We start from the raw sequence: 14,101 nt of genomic DNA, 5'->3' as shown, positions 1-14,101 counted from the left end.
GCAAAAAACTAATATAAATAACGACTTTTCATCTGTGTCAGTGTCTTACGCTGTTGACGTAGTAATACGCCAGAACGCCGGCTCATCATTGGCCAACTCCTGCATCAACATCACACGCATGTGTTGTTGTGCGTCACATGAACAGCATCGGCCAATAATGAGCCGGCGTTCTGGTGTAGAACCCGGAAGCTCTGCACTGAGTTTACTACGTCAACAGTGTAGGAGACTGATATGGAAAAGAAGAAATTGTTGAATAAAGTCATTATTTTTGTTTGTTTTTGCGCACTAAAGTATTCTCGATGCTTCATAATAATAATGTTGAACCACTGGAGTCACATGGACTATTATAACGATGTCTTTGCTGCCTTTCTGGACCTTGAAAGTGAAAGATGCCCAAAGGTCTTACAGGCTTGGAGTCTCATTAATGACAGAATTTTCAGTTTTGGAGTATTTCAAGTATAATACAATTAAAACCAGACTGTTTTACTATGTATTGTGCTATGTATTTACTTATCAGAGAGTAGTTGCGGTCACATCTACCATTGCTTGATGAAATTTGGCAAGTGAAATAAAGTAATTCCAATTGGGAGTTTCATGCGACAGCAGAAAAGTTCACCATGCGAAAGTTGGTAATGCGAATTCGCCTCGTTGACCTAAAGAAATCTGCCTGGTTTAAAAGTGGCTGTGCGTCTTACGTCTCAACACTATTGACAATGGACCTTTTTTTCCCCAAATTTATTAGAGGGTCCAAATGAGTCACTTTTGAGTTTCCCAGGACTGCTGTCTATGTTTTCAGCAATGCCGCTCGCCGGGTTCTGGAACAGAAACACACACTCAAACATACAAGATACTACATTGCATTAACGCTTCCACTTTCATCTTATATGAGCCAGCCTATCAGAATCCTTCATTATTCTCAGCCAGCCTCATCCTCAAAACCCACTCTCTGGTCCAGTTTGAAGTGTGTGTGTGTGGAAAGAGTGTTAACACTGTCCTAACACTATCCTCTATTTACACACACATAATTTAAGTTTTACATAAACCCAGTGTAGACGCAGGAGACTGATATCTGAGGCGAGAGACATGATACAGATAAAGCCATTCTAATGTTCAGACACTACACCTTCAGAATCACTTTTATTTATATACTGTACGAACGGGTTACTCGATGGTCTATAAATTGCAGCTTAAGGATCAGGCATACTTACGTCCTGACTGTGTTGAGTCTTTGACAAGCGGATGGCATCATATTCATTTGTGTGTTTATGTTTTTAGCACACATGATGTATGTGCTGTTTATGGCTCCATGTTTTACCTGATTCTTTTTCTAAGACGTGAAAACCATGAACGTGCCGTTTCCACAAATAGAGCACAATTTAGTTTTATTGTTTATGTTTACTACTAAAAAATGTTCAGTTGACTTGAAGTTGAAGTGAGTAAACCCATTATTAAAATTATTAAGTAAATAAACCATGCGTAATTGAAAAAATTAAGTTATGTGAAAAAGTTGGCAAAACTCGAAAACATTTTTTAAAAAGTTTAAGCAGAACTGATTTTTATTTTGTAACCATACATTTTAATTGCTCTGAACTTGAAATATTTGAGTAAGCTAAATCATACGTTTAATTTAAAAATATCATGTAACTACACATTTTTAGTAGTGGAAACTTGACTAGCTTTAACTAGCTAATTCAATAAATGCCACCTTGCTCACTGGTTACACAATGCTTTGGTAGCATTAGCATTAGCACTTGCAATGTAAAACATTTAACATAAATCTGTTCTCAAACTAAGCTCACGCTCCACTCGTCACATGATGGGAACCCTACAAAAAAATAAAACATTAAACACTACTAAGTCTCCCTCTTAATGTCAGTCTTGCACACAAAAAGTATAACACTTAATTTTGGCATTTACTGTCCATTTTGAGTGTCATGGCAAAGCATGTTGGGAAATAGAAATCCCAGCCCATTTTCGGTTAAATTTAAGTTCGTCTAAATTAAGTTCATAAAACTCAAAACAATGAAACAATTGATCAGTGTGTCAGTTTTGAGAACTCAAAAGAAAAATAAAGTTCTAAATACTAAATTAATTTGTTTAATTTAAGTTGGCTCTACTCAAACCTATTCATTATTTTAAATGTGTTAGGGTGTACAATGTGGAATTGTCAAGTTCACATAACTTAATTTTTTCAATTACGCATGAAGTTTATTACTCATTTTTTTAGTAACAAGAGTTGCAAAAAAAAGAAAAGAAAGCAAACCTCATAATATTTCGTTTGAAGTTGACAGTCACTGTTTTCTAAAGGTTAAGCGCCACTTTCACTGACCATGTGTTGAAAGTACAAAAAATTATTTACATTTTGTGGAAATTTCTATTTGTGGAAAGTGCCGGGCTGGCTTTGGGCGACTGCCACGACAAAGCATTTGCACATTCAACATATCTCCAGACCACCGTTTGATGAGGCTAACTAGAAATAACAGAACCTTTTCCAATCATCGCCTTGGAGTGAAACATATCGGATCAAATTTAGAAGCAGTATATATTCTATACATATTCATTTTCCAAACCAAAGAATATGATCATCAGGAGGTGCACTACCTTCCCTAGACAACCTGCAAACACCTACACCACCTTGATAAAAATGAGTCAGACTCAGTTACCATTCAAAACTAATATGTTTGGGCAAATATCTAATTTCTTTATATGTGACCCTGAGCACAAAAACAGTCGTAAGTCACACGGGTATATCTGTGGCAATTATGCGTAAAATCATTAGGATATTAAGATCATGTTCCATGAAGATGTCCTACCGTTAATATATCATAAATGTATTAGTAGTAGTAATATGTGTTGCTAAGGACTTCATTTTGACAACTTTAAAGGCGATTTTCTCAAAATGTTGATTTTTTTGCACCCTCAGATTCCATATTTTCAAATAGTTGTATCTCGGCATCAATGGAAAGCTTATTTATTATGTATAAAATAAAATAAAAATACCCTTATGACTGGTTTTGTGGTTCAGGGTCACATATTGGGGAGCTGGATTAAGCTTGTATAAGATGTGAGTGTAGGCCAGAAGGTTTGATTGACAGCAGAATAAAGCTGAAAGGAAATGGTCATAGTTTGAAGAGCCCTCAGGTGTTGAGGACACGGAGAGATTCAGCAGCACAACGTGTGCCTTTATTATCATCTCCAACACTGGCTGACGTGGATATAGAGTACATCTGACCGCTTTACCACTTTGTTTATTCTAAACTCTACCAGTTTCTTTGGATGCTGAAGATTAGGACGGTCTTTTTTTAACCATCTTTACCATACTTTTTTTTTATCAGAATTTGATGAACATTTACATTGAGGGACTCATTACTCAGTTTACAAATATTAATTATTATCTGTCTCTATCACTGATATCATGACAATGAAAGGCATAATTCACCCAAAGAATGTACTTTTGAAGATTGGTTACCATTGACATTTTAAATTCTTGGGTGAACTGTCTCTTTAAGCTGATCAAGCTTTACTGATTACCACAGAAAATAATTGTGTATGTCTGCAAGTGGACAGAACTACGAAGCAAAACGTACAAAAGTTTATTCTACAGGGCTGTTGAATGCTTGAATCTGATTGGTTGACGAACGTTCTAAGGCGTGCAATAATTTTCAGGGAAACGCTCGGCTAAAGTAGTTCCTGCAGGTCTTGACCGCATTACAGTTCCATATCACTCCGCCAAATGATTTCAGTTATTTCTAATGTCTTTACAGCCAACAGCAAAAGAACCGAAACCCACAGCGACACTCACCAGTAAACGATAGGATAAAAACGACAAATTATTTCCATATTTTTTTATTATGTACCGAAAGCATACTCTCTTTCTCGGACAGCGAATTACTTATGGCGCATTACTTATGAATGGAAGAAAGTGCAACGCCCAATAAATGGCGAATAAGCCCCGCCTTCTAAATGAAAGAGCCAATCGTTGATTAGTAAAGTCATTGCAAGTAGCTGCAATTGCGATAGAAACAGGCAGTGTTGTGAGATGCGCGTTTAGGATTGCGCATTAGCTTCGTCCAGGCTGAAAAATGCAGTTTTTTTGTCATGATTCGAGCATTTAGAAACAACATTTATGAGACAGTTGTTGTCAGATTTCATTGGTGATTTCAAATATTGAAATTTAATCGTAAGTTTGGCACACACTTTTGGAGAATTGTATGTTTTTCAAAGAGATAGGAGCTGCACTTGCATGCGCGAGAGGTGTTTCTAAGATGGCCGCCAAGAGAAATGACTCGTCTTTGGCTGAAGCCTCCGTTACAAGCTCTAAGGCCCTCGTAACTAAATACATCATCTGAACAATGTTTCGAGGTGTGGTAACCGTAGTATAAGCTGAATAATTGACTCCCAGCCATTGAGTTATTAGATAAATAATGCTTGCTTCATGCCGTGTCCGCATTACCACCTCAGGTGGGCATTTTTTGTCTAATAATTCAACGTCCCATCGTCAATTATTCCTTACATAACCCATAATACATTGTTAGTATGAGACTGGTGCGATCAATCGCTTACCAACTGGTCTGTGCAATGACATATTCAATCTTTAAACTAATTTAGAAAACTTTACAGAAGAATTGCAGGTTATAGTAACAACATAAAAAACCCTGACCCTATAGTAAGTACATGCAGTTAGTTAATATTACGCAGTACTTTCTGTAACAATGACCCCTTAAAATAAAGAGTAACCAAATTGCTTTTAAAAAAACACAAACGTCACATTTCTATTCTCAAACCAGCCATTCCACTTGCTTTTTTTGTGTGTAAATGCATGACTGTAAACATTAATTTGTAGAAATAGTTTTTTGTTGGTTTCATCTCGCATATTTTGTTAGTAGAGCTTGAGTTGATACACCTCCATTCTCACCAAAGCCATCAGAACTTATTACGATGTCACATATCACGAACTACGCAGCCGTGATGCCATTAGGTGGATCTGTTCAAGACGCCGGTGCTGGCCTGGTGCTTGACATGAGCCACACGTGTTTCTGACTAGCAATGCTGCAAACCCTTTATTCCTTTCCTCTTACGTCTAACTGAATGATTGTGCCATCCCTGCCGTGCCATTGCACTGATCAGTTTCCATTTATTTATTTTTTGTTTGGCAGAGGGATAGATAATGGACATAAACGTCCATGTGTTGTCATTCAGGCTCCCCTCATCCATGAATTTCACCCCACATCGTTCTCCTGTCACTAAAGGGGCTTGAATGGGAAGTTGAGCAGTCGTGGTGCATTTCAACTGGTCCAGAATGTACATCCAGATGTCGAATGTAAGAGGAACCCTCCTTAGAGCTTGAAACACGAAACAAGGAGGAGGATCACTGAAACATTTACCCAGACGTTTGTACACACTCCCATTATGTTGGTTTTATACCCTTGTGGACGTTTCTGAGCACATCACCGGCTGCGTCGTGCATCTGGAAAACGTTCCCTCGAGGAGATCTGGGATTGATGACCGGAGATTGACGAGTCCAGCTCACATGGACCGAGATTCAAAGATAGCCTTCCCCTTTCACCCTCACAGTCATCACCAATTATATATCAGACGTGTAGTAACTTACATATATTGTATACATGTATGTGTGTTTTGAGTGCGTGGGTGCGCGTAACATTTGGGATGTGTATGTCATGTCCGTCTTCTAAATGTGCTATTTTAATCACCACTGATAACTCAGATGGATACAGAAGTCTGTAACGCTTTTCAGTAACCCCCCCTTCTCACTGAAGTACGTACTTGAAAACTACTTGGAAGTCTAACAGTAATACAGAAGTAAAACAGTCAGGCTCTCGCTTATTCACCGAGTGGCAATGAGTCAAAGGACCAAAGATGGTTCATCTCAGTTCGTCTTCACTTACTCTTGAGCTTGGCCCCTATGGACTGACTGTTAGACGCAGCATTTCCCCCGTTAGTGATAGTTTCTGCGTCAGGGTCTTTCATGGTGGTTAGCCCTCTCCTCACTTGCTGTCACTGCTTTTCGTCCAGTACTGCTCTTTTTCTGCTAGCAATAATGAACCTACGCAAGCCATGAGTGAAGAGAGCTCCTCAAAGGGCTTGTCTTCTCTAAAGCGAAGATGAGGAAGGGTTTCCAGACAACTTTGAGGGGGAACAAACGTATCTTATAAAAGAAGCCTATGTTACTGATGGTCATCACTGTATTCTATTAAACCTGTGTTGATGAGAAACCACTATCGAGTTTTTGGGGTTTTTTTCTGATAGGATTCATTGCATAACAGTTTTCATGTCTGATTAATAGAGGGAAGGTGAGCTGGAAGTCTGGAAGATTTAAATAGCTTCAAGATTGAGATTTAGCCCCAACGAGACCAGGATAGTCCCATTGAGATATAATCTCTTCTTCCTGGGAGTCAAAATGGCAGCGCTGAAAGTTTCACATAAAACAACATACAAACAAAAAAGCACTCGTATAATGACCAAGCGGCATGTTGCTTGAAGCCGATACAGAAGTGACTTAAACTGCAGTTCATGGACTGGCCACTAGAGACAGACTCCAGAAGGAGCAGAATCTCATTGAGCTCATGTTCAAATGCCCAACTTTACAGCAGAAGAACACATGTTTACAGTCTGGGACAAATTGTGGTTTTGGTCTCTACGGCTAATTTTGCCCTTCATGACGACTGTGTGTGTGTGTGTGTGTGTGGGGGGGGGGGGGGGGTGAATTATTGTATAACTCATTAGTTTACATTATATAAAGCTTTAAAGTTCTGCATAATTAAGGGCGTAGCCACTTTGAGTGACAGGTGGATTGCTGTTTGTCTGCTGTCTGTTAGTCATCACCTTCACCATCACGTTCAAGATGGCGACGGCCAGCTCGACCCTACTTTACGCTTCAAAACTGCTCTTCAGAATCCTATGGGAGACGTCACAGACATTACGTCCATATTTTTTTACAGTCTATGATAATGACGAAAAAACAACATTTTTTTTTTATAGATCCAACGCTATCCCACAACCAATTTGTACATATTTTAGGAGGTGGCTAATCACTCGTACGATTTGTCTAAACCCCAGTGACAGGTTTAGAGGCAGGGGTATTAGTTCATACGAATTGGACAACTCGTAAAATACATATGAATTGCCATGAGATCGGGTAAAAACGCTGTAATGTGCATGCCGGGCCAGTAGATGGCGATGTGACTTTGTAACACTACGTAAAAACATAAAACGTGTACGCGACATTTCCTAAATGCACATTTTTGTAGTTTACACAAAGACGATAATGCCATCGTTTTCAAAAGCGTGCACTTTGAAATCCGCAAAAGTTTGCATTTTCAGGCCCTAAAATGATGTTTTAGTTAAATTCGGTGTTGTGTAAACCTAATCGGAATTTGCTACAGTTGTGAAAACTTGGTGCATGTGCGTTAATTATCTTGTGAGGTGCCGTTACTTAAAGGATTAGTTCACTTTTAAATAAACTTTTGCTCATATTTTACTCACCCCCATGTCATCCGAGATGTCCATGTCTTTCTTCAGTCGAGAGAAATTAAGGTTTTTGATGAAAACATTCCAGGATTTTTCTCCATAAAATGGACTTCAATGGGCTCCAAACGGTTCAAGGTCCAGATGACAGTTTCAGTGCAGCTTCAAAGGGCTTTAAACGATACCAGACGATGAATAAGGGTCTTATCTAGCCAAAGGATCGGTCATTTAAAAATTGAATAAAAAGTTTACGTTTTATAAACACAAATGCGCGCCTTGCTCATGTAAAAATGTAATTGAAAAAAAATCAAAAAATGTATTTTCGACTGAAGAAAGAAATACATGGACATCTTGGATGACATGGGGGTGAGTAAATGATCAGCAAAAGTTTATTTAAAAGTGAACTTATCCTTTAAATATACCTTTAGAGCTTTAATATATATCTTCAAGTGCTATATTTAAATATATATTCCCAGACGTAACAGTGGTCGTCATTTCCAATTCACAAAAAAGTGATTTTTAATTACTTGTTCCGCCAAATACAGTCATTTCAATAGGAGTCCACATGATTCTTCAAACAAGTTGGTTTGCTTCGGCTTGATTTGAAAGAGCCGTCTCTGCTTCATACTTCGCTACACTATTGACGATAAATACACCTTTTTGCACGCAAAATTTCGACAGAATTTCACTGTTTTGACTGCGTCTCTATAGGGTCCATTCAGACAGAAAGATTTTTTGTATTTTCCTGCTTTTCCATCGTTTTTCTATATAAATACATACTAGACAAACTTGTTTGACTGTTGCACACACATCTTTCACGGTTGGGTATCATTCGAATTTTAACGATTCCGATTCTGATTCGTATCTGATCCAAATTTAAATTCCAATAAGTTATAAACGTTTTATTCTTATTTCAAAACATTTCATTATAGTTGAATACCATGAACAAACAGGCTAAAGAACAATATGGTTTAAAAACACCAGAGCAAAAATAACTAGCCTAACTAATATACATTTCAAGCATTTTTAGTAAACACTCAGTAATTAAAAAAGAACAAATAAATTAGCAATCACACAAATAAATACAACTGAACAAAGATTTGATTGAAATAAACATTTTCAGGTACAGAAACTGTAATCAAATGTAAAATAAAATGCACAGTATAAATTATACAGTCAAGAACAGCGAGTGAATCTTTCATGTTGTTATAATGAGATGGCAGCAGGAATATTAGGTTGCTGTCACTTTAAGAGCCGCACCCATTACATTGTGACGCGTTGAACCCGAGGATATTTGAGCAGAGCACGAGAACAGCACAGCAAACAGGTGAGTCTTTTTGGGTATGAATGGTTTAAAATCACTTCTGTGAGCCAGTGTGCTTTGAGTGTGTGTGCAGCAGGCGAGTCTATAGTTAAAAATAACATTAAATCTACTCTTCTGTGCGCGAGTCTTGCGTGAATGGTTTAAAATAATGCTGTCAAACAATTAATCGCATCCAAGATAAAAGTTTGTTTACATAACATATATGTGTGTGTGTGTGTGTGTGTGTGTGTGTGTGTGTGTGTGTGTGTGTGTGTGTGTGTGTGTGTGTGTGTGTGTGTGTTTACTATGTATAATTATGATGTATATTTGAATGCACACACATACATGTATATATTTAAAAATATTTGCATGTATATAGGCCTACTGTATATAATTGATATTATATATAAATATTTTATATTAAAAAAATCTTTCAATATACATGCATGTGTGTATTTATATTTACATTATTAATTATACACAACACACACACACACACACACACACACACACACACACACACACACACACACACACACACACACACACACATATTATGTAAACAAACGTTTAGTTTTGATGATTAATCATTTGACAGCACTAATTTAAAATCATATTAAAGGGATAGTTCACCCAAAAATGAAAATTAGCCCACGATTTACTCACCCTCAAGTCATCCTAGGTTTGTATGACATTCTTCTTTCAGAAGAACAGTATCTGAGTTATATTACAAAAGTCCTGGCTCTTCCAAGCTTGATAATGGCAGTGACTGTTGTTCTGTTTTTGAAGTCCCTAAAAACGCATCTGTCCATCATATAACTGCTCCACACGGCTCTGGGGTGTTAATAAAGGCCTTCTGAAGCGGATCGATGCGTTTGTGTGAGAAAAATATCCATATTTAAAACATTATAAAGTAAAGTTTCGGCCAATCGCCTTCCACATTCAATTTATGGAAAAAGTGTTGGTTCCCTTTCGAAAGGGAACTCTCGCTGCATCTAGCTGACGCTATGGGGGAACGCCGTCGGCGTGACTGGTGTCTGAAGCTACTATCGAATCACGTCAATCCTATTGACCGGCGGCAGCCCATGACATCATCAATATGCGACCCGGAAGTAGGGTGACCACCTGCTAATAAGCCCAAGGGGGGACAAGGGGTATGTTTCTGAGGGACAATGTGGGACAGTGCCTGGCGCAGCGGTGCCCGCACCCCACGGGCAGACTCACTGATAGTGGTTTACACATTTCTAGCACATAGCACCTTACATGGTATTGCCCTATTCCCCTAAACATGTGTAATTGCTGATGTATGCTCATGAATAGGCCTACCACTGTGTATTTTTTTTCTAAATAAAGATTCATAATATTTTGAACATTCAATTAATTGACAGATGCACTTCCACTTACGATTTACTTTAGCTATAATTTTATTTATTTTTCATTACAATTTATTCACTTTAAATAAATTATAATATAAAATTATAGGATTAACAGGAATTGCAGTTCACTCTAAAAAAAAAAAAAAAAGGTTCTATATGGCACCAAAAATGGTTCTTGGCTCGTAGTCATAGGGGAACCTTTTTTAGGGCTATATAACACAAATTTTGGTTCTTCGGTGGTTCTTCAGAGGTTCTTCACCGGTTCTTTGACTAAGGTGCTATATAGCACCTCTGAAGAACCACATTTTTTTGCATTGTTGTGTGACTCCATATACCATCTATGCTTAAACATATATTTTTTATAAAAAATCCATAATATGTTATATAAAATACACATTTTAGTCGTGTCCCCAGGTTTTCACTCAGTCCTGTTATCCTCACACATTGCCCCCTCTAAAAACTTGCATCATGCCACTAGAAGAGCTTTTCAACAGGATGTTGCATCATCTGGATCTTATGTAGGCCATGATTTCTGTATATTTGATGAAATTGTAACTTTGACTAGGAAGGTCATATCTCAACGCACTGTCCTGTTACCTAAATTATTTCTTAGAGGTTATTTGTTTATTTAAAAAAAATTAACTTTAGGTAAGTCACTACAATTTTCTCAGTGTCCTCATGCTATTAGCTACTTAGCCAAGTGGCAATTTGGCATGTGTTTGCTTATTTTTTGCTTAAAAACTCAATCCTGTGACTTTCAGTCCTGTTACTCATATGAAAAATAACAGGACTGAGTAAAAGTAACAGGAGAGAGTAGAGTCCTCTGTTTTGTTGATTTAAAATTGTGAATATTAGTTTATATATAATATTCACCTGATTTATGAGTTTTACAGTTGAAATTAGGAAAAAAATGTGACATTTAGCACACACATGGCTATGTACACTCTCTCTCTCTCTCTCTCTCTCTCTCTCTCACTCTCACTCTCACACACACACACACACACACACACACACACACACACACACACACACACACACACACACACACACACACACACACACACACACACACACACGTATGGACACTCATTCCTGTTACACAGTCTTCATTCCTGCTACCAAGTGGTCATTCCTGTTACAAAAATGTACTTTTTTTCTAAAACAAAATTGTTAAACAACGGTTTTCATCAGTTTTGTTTTGGTCCATCATTTATACAATTGTTTAATACAACTAATTATTTAAAAAAATAATAAACTTGTGGCTTCAGTCTTCTTTAAAATGAAACAAAATATTTGTGTTTTTTATTAAAATACACCTTCATATAGAGTGTTTTTTTTAAATCACAAATATTAATTATTTGAACATATAACCAACAATTTCTTTAAAATATTTACTATCTTGAAGGGAAAACAAAGGAATTAATTGACATGATTTTAAACATGCTTTTTCAATGGCACATGAGTTTTGGTAACAGGACTGAGAAAACATACATCCATCTTCTGCTTAGAAACCTTGTAAAGAACTAAATAAAGTTACCTGAGATTGACCAAAACTAGGGGTGTAACGGTACACAAAACTGACGGTTCGGTACGTACCTCGGTTTTGAAGTCACGGTTCAGTTCGGTTCAGTTGTACAAAATTGCATTTTATTAATTTTTATTCAACAGTGGTTAAATGAGAAAAAAAATGTTGTCTGCCCTGAAATTAATTCAGTTAGAATTTTCTTAAAGATAATGCTGTATAGGGAGCCCTTACTTACATATTGCTATTAAAGATTAACAACAGAGCCCAAACTATTAGCCTAAATTCAGTTGCTATTTATTTTTAGATATATAATCAACACATAAGCTTCACATAAGGCAGTTTTTGCATTAACTTCTAAATCTAATTATTATTATTTTTTCTCAAATTTGTTGTTGAAATATAATCATTTAGTGGCTGTAATTTTCATGACAGGTTTATTTAAACATACATTAATTAAACAAGACATCACTAACAGGCTAAGTAGTATACAATGAATATATAGGCTATATATAGGCTAATATAATGAAACTATAGGCTAATATAGTGCATGTATTCAGTGAAAGAGTTAATCTCTCTAGTGAGCTCACAGCTGTGGACACTGAATGACTTCTGAGGTAAACGAATTCTACAAGACATTGTCTACAAGCTGTTTTATTGTCTTTCCGCGGTTGTAACACCGATGGAGCGATTACACAACATATGATACGTTTCAGCAAGTTGTAATGTATCCTCAACATACCTTAAGATATTAATAATATTTATTCTTTCTCAAGAGGCAGCGCGCGGCTCGCCTGTGAACGTAATCATCTGTTCCTGATCGCGTTCACTCGCGCTGCCGCTTGAAGTTGAACTGATACCCGCCTATCAGTCACGTCATATTATAGAGCGTTAAAACTGCATTTATCGTTTGAATTTCGTGATAAAATGGACTGAATACTTAATATGTTCGTGTGGGAACTAGGATTGAAGTAATGTTCGTTTGGCTGCCTGAGCGACCAACTTTTTTTTTTGAGCAAGCATTGATTATGCGTGACACGGTCTCAATTCGCGGGACGCATGAATTGGGCTTCAAACGCTGTGCGCGCACGCGCTACGCGGGACGGGTGGTCACCCTACCCGGAAGTATATAAGGGTGCCGTGCCAACAGATACATATCTTTCTCGTCTTCAGGGACTGTCTGTTTGAAGTGCTATATGAGTTAGGTACAACAAATTCATTTATTAATACACACAAGTGTGTATTTACTGCCTGGGATCAAGAGCATGCACAGTCAGTTCATTTGAAGTTGTTTGTGTGTGAGTGTGAGCGGTTTTCAATCCGAGATCGCTCCACTCTAGTCTGGCTTTTTTCTTGAGGGAAGAGAGTTTGGCATCTGGGACTGGATGATGCTGTCCCGCTCATGCTGAGGCTGAGCGCTGGCATGCATCATGGGTTCTCAGATGCAGCTCGCCGATCGTCGTGAGAGGTTATATTCCTCTCGGACGATCTGGCGGCTAACGAGACTAATCAGCAAGTGCTCTTAGGGATGGCTGGTGAGAGTGGTATGAATCCTCTCAGCCACCCTGACCGTGTATGCTGAGCTGATGAATGTTATGGAACACGCTGCAGGCAGGCTGCGGCTGCCATGTTGGCGCTTTAGAGGAGAGATCGCTCATGATAGATTGCGCGATCGATTTCTCCTTGGCCGTAAACCATCAGCTCAGATGAGCCTTTCATTCCTTCCTGATCTTCTTACAGAGATCGAGAGGGCATGGAAGAATCCATATTCGACCCAATATTCATCGACATCAGCGTTTTAACTTCGCTGATGTCGAGGGATAGGGGAATATGGATACGTGTTGATGTTACCGACTGGCGAGGAAAGTTTGCAAACTTTTCTCGCATTTCGTGGGCATCAACACTGAGAGCTCAAACTCTGCCGTCTACCTCTCTAAATCAGGTTGTGCTTTAATGGCAGGGGCATACACGGCAGCAGCTCAGGCTGGTGCTGCTTTTCACACCATGGCTGTGTTTCAGGCGTACCAGGCAGATCTGCTGGGCGATCTCGACCAGGGGTAGGTATTTTGTTTTTAATTTTTTTTTTTTTTTTTTTTTACCCCTGATGCGGTAGTCGAACTGCGCAGCACAACAGTTCTAGCTCTCCGTGCCACCAAGCAAAACAGCTGCCGCATTCGGCTGATCGTGGGCGGCGATGGTGGCCTCGGAGAGACATCTGTGGTCGAACTTGGCGGATATCGTGGAGAAAGCTCTTTCCTATGCGCCGGGTTTTTGCCTTGCAAACTTTTCAATAAAAGTGTGCTGAGGCGAAGGCGCGTTCGGCAGCGTTTAACCTGCGGACCGCTGAGATCCGGATCCGCGCCCAGGCAGGCGGGAGGGCCTGGCCCGTCATGGCCTGAGGGCTGGAGACAGGGC

The 14,101-nt window shown here is 38.5% G+C and overlaps 1 protein-coding gene across 2 annotated transcripts in view; it reads left to right on the top strand.

Annotated features, from left to right (window-relative positions):
- Positions 1-6,235, top strand: part of ppm1e (protein phosphatase, Mg2+/Mn2+ dependent, 1E) — an 88,834-nt gene extending 82,599 nt beyond the window's left edge. Inside the window, exon 8 of one of the 2 annotated variants that reach the window (XR_013815572.1) lies at positions 333-2,240. Coding sequence is in view for 1 of the 2 variants with exons in the window: in XM_079804572.1 (XP_079660698.1) it covers positions 5,157-5,168 (12 nt within the window). In the remaining variant the exon portion in view is untranslated. Of the gene's footprint in view, positions 1-332; positions 2,241-5,156 lie in introns of those variants that run through there. The other variant, XM_079804572.1, reaches the window with a different exon arrangement.
- The last annotated feature ends 7,866 nt before the right edge of the window (positions 6,236-14,101 follow it).

Source organism: Gobio gobio (genome assembly GCF_949357685.1).
Source record: "Gobio gobio genome assembly, chromosome: 22".
Taxonomy (NCBI): domain Eukaryota; kingdom Metazoa; phylum Chordata; class Actinopteri; order Cypriniformes; family Gobionidae; genus Gobio; species Gobio gobio.
The sequence above is the reverse complement of the archived record's forward strand: the minus strand, read 5'-3'. Positions and strand labels throughout refer to the sequence as shown.